The sequence below is a fragment of the Podarcis pityusensis genome (assembly GCF_964106645.2).
Source record: "Podarcis pityusensis genome assembly, chromosome: 15".
Lineage (NCBI taxonomy): Eukaryota > Metazoa > Chordata > Lepidosauria > Squamata > Lacertidae > Podarcis > Podarcis pityusensis.
Window position 1 is genome coordinate 32,016,159 of NC_138040.1, and position 9,277 is coordinate 32,025,435.

The 9,277-nt window shown below is 43.9% G+C and overlaps 1 protein-coding gene across 1 annotated transcript; it reads right to left on the bottom strand.

Annotated features, from left to right (window-relative positions):
• Positions 1 to 232: 232 nt before the first annotated feature.
• On the bottom strand, positions 233 to 7,295 carry LOC308464478 (gastrokine-2-like). The gene is made up of 6 exons (XM_080983820.1): positions 7,227 to 7,295; positions 5,885 to 6,022; positions 4,475 to 4,612; positions 3,173 to 3,289; positions 1,417 to 1,533; positions 233 to 417 (listed from the first exon to the last, which is right to left on the bottom strand). The coding sequence occupies exons 1-6, from the start codon at positions 7,272 to 7,274 to the stop codon at positions 337 to 339; spliced, it is 639 nt and encodes a 212-aa protein (XP_080839946.1). The 5' UTR covers positions 7,275 to 7,295; the 3' UTR covers positions 233 to 336.
• Positions 7,296 to 9,277: the final 1,982 nt, after the last annotated feature.

Here is a 9,277-nt window from a genome sequence, read left to right on the forward strand (position 1 = left end):
CAGTATCCCCCTGCTGGCCCAGGGTGAGAACTTCAGTACATAACACTTGTTTTATCCTGCTCCGGAGACTTAGACTTCAACCAATGGCTTCACGTTATAAGAAAGGAGAATCCGACTAAACATCAGGAAGAATTTTCTGGCAGAGCTGTTTGACAGTGAAACAGATTCCCACGGAAGATGGTGAACTTGGAGGCTTTCAAGCAGAGGTTGGATGGCCATTTCTCATGGATGCTTTAGTTGAGATTCCGGCTTTGTAGGGAATTGGACTATATGACTCTTGGGTCCCTTCCAACTCTACAATTCTATTATTCTACATATGGTCAGACTATCACTTTGTCACAGTAACAGTGTTAAACAGAGTCTAAGAATCAGAAGCCCTCCACACAGCAATCCACTTCTTTGTGCTTTGTGGTTGTTCTGGAAAAGAAGAAGAAGAATTTACTGGAGTGAGGAGTTGACTCCCATTTCTCATTAATAGGGAAAATGCCATCTACAGATGAAATGTAACATTAAGGTAGCACTTGATACACAAAGCCATGGCAAAGAGGAGCCAGGGCAGTCAAGTGAAATTTCATGTGGGTGGGTGGGCCTACTGAAGTTGCATATAGTCAATGAAGGCATGCTTCTTATCCTTTGAGTGGATTGTGTACACACCCCTAAATGCACCATACATTTAAAGCAGTAATATACCACCTTAAATACTCATGGCTTTCCCAAATGATTTATGGGAACTGTAGTTGGTTAGGGGTGCTGAGAGTTGTTAGGAGACCCTTAGTCCCTTCATTGAGCTACAATTTCCTGAGTCGTTTAACAATCAGTCCATTTCTCCATCTAGTCCAGGGGTTAGGCGAGTAGTCAAGATATTATGGACAACAACTCCCAACATCCCCAATTGTAGGCTGTACTGGCTAAGGTGTATGGGAGTTATACTCCAGAATATCTGGAGGGCATCAGTTTGCCTGCCCATTATCCTGTTGTTGTTGTTTTTTACAGTAGCCAACTAGATGCTTCTTGGAAACCCAAAAGCAGGAGAAGGTGCCTATAGGCCTCTCCTATGGGGTCAGGGGAGAGTCAGCCCTACCATCAGTTAGAGAGAGGTTTGGGGTGTCAGAAAAGGCCAAAAAACTTAGTTATTTAATTCTTTATTTTAGCCTAATTTATTTTCCCCCACACCCCATTTCTTCTTACCTGTTCACATATAATTAAAAATAAATTAACAAATTAATGATATTTTATACACATATGCCTACATATGCTTACATGTATAGTTGTCCATACTGAAATAATCCTTACTTTTGATACTATTACATTGTCACTTGGGTTCATGTGGCTTTGTCTTTTCTTACTTACTGGGGGAATGGCACTATAATCTTTTCAGTGAATGTATGATCCAAAAACCCCCCTGCAGTATTTTACCTCAGCCCAGTACACAGGGACATCACTGCAGAGGATATTCACTGTGGTTCCTAGAGTTGTGCGATCTGCCAGTTCTCCTTGCTTGAAGCTGTAGGACACGTGGTCATCTCCTGAGCCCTTGTAGGAAACAAGGTGAAATTTAGTATATGGGTAGTGCAGATTTTCACTTAGATGTCAAGGTGTCAATGCTCTGGTTCCTTGGTTTTGAGGAATGCTCACAGTGGTGCAGCTAATTTTAGACCTGGTATTTAGTGGTCTTATCCTCCCACCTGCGGTTTAGACAGTCATTTATTTTGCGAAGCATACAATCAACATTTCTCTTCTCCTCCCCCCATCCAATGCCTGCTATTCCAGCTTTACAACCTCTTCTACATTCCTAAAATGTTAGTGCAAAAAAACCCACAAACAAATCTGAGGTTGTTGTTTTTTAGTACAATACTTTGAGCACCTGCAGTTTCATGATTTCAACTCAGTTAAATTATAGCACTAGCAAGAGCACAGGAATAAAATGGGGTTCGCTTCTCCTGGCCTGATGCTTAAAGGCACATTTAGGAACGTTTCATTGTAGTAAACGACTATATCTATCATCTATCTATCTATCTATCTATCTATCTATCTATCTCTCATCTATCTATCTATCTATCTAGGTAACCATAAGAAAATGGGCATCTGCAATTATGTCCATGCCTACCAGGTCATTTTCCGACAATACAGTGCTTTTTAAAATAAGAAGAAAGGAAGGATGCTCTAGTGAACAGTGCCAGGAGGACAGCTGATAATGGGAGGCCTGTTTGCTGCTGCCCCCATTATCTGCCACTCTCTGGGCTTCCAGACCCTCCAAATGTCCCTATTTACCAGGAACAGTCCTGGATTTACAGAAGCCATCCCAGTTCTGTTCCCAGAATGTCTTGCTTTATCCTTAAATGTAAAGGGACCCCTGACCATTAGGTCCAGTCGCGGACGGCTCTGGGGTCGCGGCGCTCATCTCACTTTATTGGCCGAGGGAGCCGGCGTACATCTTCCAGGTCATGTGGCCAGCATGACTAAGCTGCTTCTGGCGAACCAGAGCAGTGCATGGAAACGCCGTTTCCTGCCACAGCGGTACCTATTTATCTACTTGCACTTTGACGTGCTTTCGAACTGCTAGGTGGGCAGGAGCAGGGACCGAGCAACGAGAGCTCACCCCATGCGGGGATTCGAACCGCTGACCTGCTGATTGGCAAGTCCTAGGCTCTGTGGTTTAACCCACAGCGCCACCCGCGTCCCTTGCTTTATCCTTAGGACATCCCTATTTTCACTGGAGAAATGTTGGAGGGTATGGAGTTATGCCATCCCTGAACCAAGGAGATAAGTAACTATACAACCTTTAGGAGACATCTAAAGGCAACCCTGTATAGGGAAGGTTTTTTTTTTTAATGCTTAATGTTTTATTATAGTTTTATATATGTTGGAAGTTGCCCAGAATGGTTGGGGCAATCCAGCCAGATGGGTGGGGTATAAATAATAAAATTATTATTATTATTATTATGGAATAGGACAACCTGCAGAAATTTTGGAGGGTATGGGCTTCTGCCTCAAGGTCTAATCCTAGCTGCCCTACTGAAGCAGTCAGTTAAGGTTTCTGGTACACTGCACAATCTACATGAAATATAAAGAAAAAATGGGAAAATGGTGCTCTCTGCTATCACATTCTCTCAACTGCAGTATTATTTAATAAGTGTTGGGGAGAGATTCTCCACACCGCATATCTTCTTACTTGTTCATCAAGGTGCTCTATTCCTTGGGTGATTTCATGTAGGCTGGGCACATCAACTGAATCCATTGCTACCACTGAGCATTGTTTTCTGTCCTGAATTCGGAAGCCGATCAGACGCTAGGAACAAAGCAGGAAGCAGAGAAGATTGGGGGATAAATTAAGGAATGCCCTCCTCCAAGTGTGCAGCTGGTGCTGTGCTTTAAAGAGGGGGTGGGAGGCAAGTTCCTTGCTAGAGATTATTAGGAAATGGATTGGAAAGAAAAACTGCTAATATCATAATACCGTTATGCAAGTCTGTTGCTTGTTGCAGTGACGTAGAATGGGGGGGGGGGGCAGAGGGGCTGTTGTCCCCGGCATAAAATTTGGGGGTGGCATAAGAATTCAAAAGAAAAATAAACCACTTTGAGGTGTGCCTTGTTGTTTTTTAAAAACACACAAAATCAAGTGGTGTCAAGTGGTGTAAAAATTACACGGAATAAATTAACAACAACAACAACAACAACAATAATCAGCCACTGACCCTGTCCCCTCTGTCTGCTGGGAAGACCCTTCCCCACCACCATCGTTGCCCAGCCCTGATAGGAACCATGGGTTAGGGCAGAGCTTTCTAAACTGTGCAACCCTCCCCATTCTCCTCCTGGGGCTGGAAAGGGGTTAGTTTAACCTCTGGTTTGCTAGTAAAACTGAATTACTGTGTCCCGAAATGATGCATGTCTAAAAAGTTTGTCACCAACGTGAAAAGTTTGGAAAGCTCTGGATTAGGGAGAGCCCGGGGCACTGGCAATCCACGCTACGTCCCAGTCTTATTGTAAACTACAACCTCCAGTTTGTAATTAATGTAAGGTTGCCATATGTACGGAATTTCCTGGACATGTGTCCAGGGAAAATTTTTGGATAATCAGCAAAATGTCCTGGATTTATAGCTCAACAACTTTGAGTTTCCATAAAAAAATAACTTTTGTGTCCTGAATTTTAGTTCTAGAAATATGGCAACCCTAAATTAACACCAAGCCACAATTCTTTGAAAGCAAAACTAAACTCAGCAGAAGCCGTCCTCCTGGGAGGAGGAAAATGGAGGAGGCATTGTTTGGACTCATAGAAGCTCATCTACATACTGCTAAACCAAGCTTTAGTGTCCCATGTGTACTGGGCTGTGAATTAAGAAAGGCACCATGGGTTTCAGTGTAATGTTGCAGAAGATCCTGTAGGGACAGAACTCTACGACTATTCAGTTCAACCACCTGAGATGGTAAAATGTCTTAGAATGTTTTGATGTCCACCTAGAATATATTTGACACTTACGTGTTTATAGTCGTAGACAACAGTTGCTGAGGTCGTATTGCTCTGGATATGAAAGGCAGCAACACTTTCCTGGTTGTTCACCATCATAGTTTGCTCAACCACTTCGCCATCTCCTGTACTACTAGTGATTTTAATTATCTACAAAGGAGACAAGTTTCAACAGGGAAATGCATTTTCTGTGTTCCTGGTACTTTGCATGGGGGATCCTGAAGCACAAATCTGAAGCATTTTAGCTGGTGCTTTACAGTCATATCAAAATAAAGGAGACATGGCAAGAGGGTGTGATCCTGCTCCCTGCCTCATGCATTCAATAAACACACAAGCACTTTTCAGATGATTAATATGTGTGTAGCAGTGATGGATTAAATTTTAATCATGAAATAAATGCCAAATTGGCAATCGTCGAGAAGGGAAGTTGTCTGTTCCCCTAATTCCCCCTGTTTCTGTGTACATTACTGAGGTCCAGTTAAATGCCTTAACAATGATGTAAGCGTATTTATTATAGAGAGACTTGATTCTGGTGTTACTATTTCCACCTTCAAATAACTTGTGGAGGGAGGAATAATGCTATTCCTTCCACTGTGTCCCTGTGTGCATGGGCAAAGGTTTTCTCCACTTATGCTGCTAGAGATCTTTTAGTTGGAGGACCTGGGATTTAGGACTTTGGGCTGGGATCTGGCAATTTGTGCACTTTAATCCTAAACTAAACCAAGTCCCAAATAACCCAACAGACCAGGGAATAGGGAACCTGTGTCCCTCCACATGCTGTTGGATTACATTTCCCATCAGCCTTGACCCTTGGCTATGATGACTGGGGCTGATGGGAGCTGGAATCCAACAACATCTGGAGAGTCACAGGTTCCCCACCCTTGGTCTAAGGATTGCAGAGATAATGCGTTGTATCCTGCTAATTTCTTTTCAGATTGGATCCATTGACATTAATGAACCTAAGTTAGTCATGTTCATTAATTTCAAGGGATCTACTTGGAGTGGGATCAGCACTGGATACAACCCAGTGTATGTGAGACACTTTGAACACTCCAAAACACTTTATGAAATGGTAATATGATGACATCCCATATGGAAAACTCATATTGAGAGGCGTATACCTCTGAATCTCAAATACAATAAACAAAAGTCATTTGACTTCATGACCTCCTGCTCATCCAGAATCAGACTGGCAGGGTTCATCAGCACCAACACTGGCCCAGCACATCACCCTATGGAATGAGTGGCTGGTCTGCAAGCCACATAGGAAAAATGTTTAAATTTCCTATAATCTGTCAGAGTGATTCTCCCTTGGACACTGAGGAATTTCAAATGATGATCAGTAGCTTAGCTGCTGCTGTGGCCAATGATCAGCCTTACTCTTTTGAATGACACTAGCTTTCTTTTCAGTCTTCTACTCACCTTTTCGGTGTGTTGCTGCGTCATGTAAACGCCAATGAGAATCGCTCCAATAATGATAATGGCCAGAAGCACCAGGATGACAGAGATGAGGATCATTTGCTTCCTGTCCTTAGGCACTCTGGGTATAAACCTGAGGGCCTGGGAAAGAGAGACAGGGGCTTAGCTGGGAAAGGTCAGACCATTACTCTCTCCACCCACAGATTCCCATCCCTATGGCACTTTCTGAGACAGTGAGCTGCAACACAGTTTAAGCAGGACAGCCGTGGGAGTTTCCTATTTCAAGTAAAGGCTTTTCTTGAGGAAGGTTATATTTTAATACTAAAAAAAGGAACCATTTCTTGAAACACGAATCAAGTAACAAGTCTAGAGAATGCAGAAATCATTGTTTTAATTTCTGTGCCTACCTTAGAATGGTAGATTTGCAGGATTGTGCCTTGCACATAATTAAAACTTAATATTTTGGGATAATTGGTGAGTAATTTTAGCTGCAATTCTACGGCCCATGGGATCGTGCCCAAGGGGCCATAGGATACATCAGAGCTCCTTTTGCAGTCTTGGAGACTGTGACTAGCAGTGGCTTTTCAGTTTTTCAGGCCGGATTTTCCCCCAGCCCTATCTGGGGATACCAGGGAATTGACCCCAGAACCTTTTGCATGCAAAAATGTGCCCAACCATCCAACTTTCTCCTGTGCTCCTCAGGGAAGCAAGCTAGTTTAAGAGGGTGCAGACCAGGGTACATAGGACGCCAGTGGCGCTATGATCTAAACCACTGAGTCTCTTGGGCTTGCCGATCGGAAGGTTGGCAGTTCAAATCCCTGTGATGGAGTGAGCTCCTGTTGCTCTGTCCCAGCTTCTGCCAACCTAGCAATTTGAAAGCATACCAGTGCAAGTAGATAAATAGGTACTGTTGTGACAGGAAGGTAATCAGCGTTTCTGTGCGCTGTGGCATCTGCCATGGTGTTCTGTTGCGCCAGAAGTGGTTTAGTCATGCTGCCACATGACCCGGAAAGCTGTCTTTGGACAAACGCCGGCACCCTCGGCCTGAAAGTGAGATGAGCACCGCAACCCCATAGTCGTCTTTGACTGGACTTAACCATTCAGGGGTCCTTTACCTTTCACCTTTACCTTTTTACATAGGACACACAGCTCTCTCATCTTCAACCGAAACTTGAAACTGGTGCCTCATCCTGCCTAATGATATGGCAGACCGTACTTGGCATTCTGTGTCAGCATCTGTCAGTTTTGCTACTGAGTTACTATCAAAATTAGTTCTCTTGCACACCCCAAATACCATTTCCTGCCAAATAGGTTCCCCGCCCTTCAAGAAATCTACAGTACTTACTATGGGTTCTGATGACATGTTGACCTGACAGCCGACTTTGGAGTCCATCTCTGCTGCGATGTCAGATGAAAACTACCATAGACAGTTCACTTTTATAGGAAGATCTATGGGCAGGATGAGGCCAAAGGTTCCTGACAAACTCGTTCATGGGAAATATGATCACCAGTAATTACATCTGACCTGGCATTTGACCTCCTTTAGCTGAAGGGGGAATTTCTATTTGATCAGTATACCATGGAGAGAGCTTTAGAAAGCACAGCAAACCCCCACCCTCACAAAAACTAGAATTTTCACATTTTTAACAGTGACTTAGCAACTGATTACCCAACATATTGAGGTTCTCTCTCTAATTTGTTAATCAAGGGTTGTAGCCAACTAAGGTATACTCGGAATAGACCTATTGAAATTAATGAACTTAAGTTAGTCATGTCCATTAACTCTAGTAGGTTGGCTGTGAGTAGGACTTGAATTGGATACGGCCCCAATTATTTAACTATAATGGGTTCAGGAAGTCCCTGATATCTATTGGTAGATGTTGTTGGGCTACAACTCCTGCTGGCATAGCCGATGGTCAGGGATGATACCTCTGGAGGACCACAGGTTCCCCATCCCATCTGAGTGTTTTCCGGGAAATGGGAAGTTGAAAGTTTGATGGGGATTAGAACCTCTAGGAGGAAGGAAGCTGGAATGAAGGGAGACCACAGGGAGGAGAGCTGAAGGGCCCTATCCCCTAAATGAGTTGTGGGCTTATTGGCAATGCACCTCAGGGTGCTAGGAAGCATTCTGGGTCGAGATGTGGTTATAGGCAACCGAAGATGACCTCACTTGCAATGATCCATGAATGACATCAGACCAGGTATAAGCACCCTAGGACAGCTTCCTGGGCCCTGGTAGGGTGCACCAGCACTAATGCTTGCCTTGGGTTCTTTACATCAGGTAGCAGGGTCTGTGCACCCCCATTTTAATCTCTCACAATGCCTCAGAGTGACAGTACATTGAACTCTCATGGTAAATTGGGACAAGTTAAACTGGCAGTTTCTAGCCATGCTTGCATCATTCCGCCACTGCAAGATAAACTTGGAGGGAGACTCAGCAGTGGAGGCTCAACAGAGGCAACAGTTCCTGAATTATTTAAAGGTAAATGGACCCTGACCATTAGGTCCAGTCATGGACGACTCTGGTGTTGCGGTGCTCATCTCGCTCTATAGGCCGATGGAGCCGGTGTTTGTCCGCAGACAGCTTCCGGGTCATATGGCCAGCATGACTAAGCCACTTCTGGTGAACCAGAGCAGCACATGGAAACACCGTTTACCTTCCCACCAGAGTGGTACCTATTTATCTACTTGCACTTTGACGTGCTTTCGAACTGCTAGGTTGGCAGGAGCAGGGACCGAACAATGGGAGCTCACCCCATCGCAGGGATTTGAACCGCCGACCTTCTGATCGGCAAGCCCTAGGCTCAGTGGTTTAGACCACAGCGCCACCCGTGTCCCTTGCACCAGGGTTTACCCCAGCATAATAGAGTTGGCCAGGATGCCAGAAGGGATACAATTTATGAGCTTTCTCCATTATCTGCACAGCAGGGGGTGTCCAGTCAACAGATAAATTGCAAACGGATAAAAACATTGGCAGGATCATCGTAATAATCTGCAGCTTCATAAGAGTATATATTTAAAGTACAGTGGTACCTCGGATTACAGACGCTTCAAGTTACAGATGCTTCAGGTTACAGACTCCGCTAACCCAGAAATAGTACCTCGGGTTAAGAACTTTGCTTCAGGATGAGAACAGAAATTATGCGGCGGCAGTGGGAGGCCCTATTAGCTAAAGTGGTACCTCAGGTTAAGAACAGTTTCAGGTTAAGAACAGACCTCCGGAATGAATTAAGTACGTAAGCAGAGGTACCACTGTAGATAATTAAATGAGCATATTGAATGAATTTGGATCTGCAGAAGATATTAAAAAATAGATTTAAGGAACTACAGAGAGAGGAAGAAGGAAGTCAAGCTTTGAAATGTTAAAATGATTGTAAAATTAATGAAATGTATAAA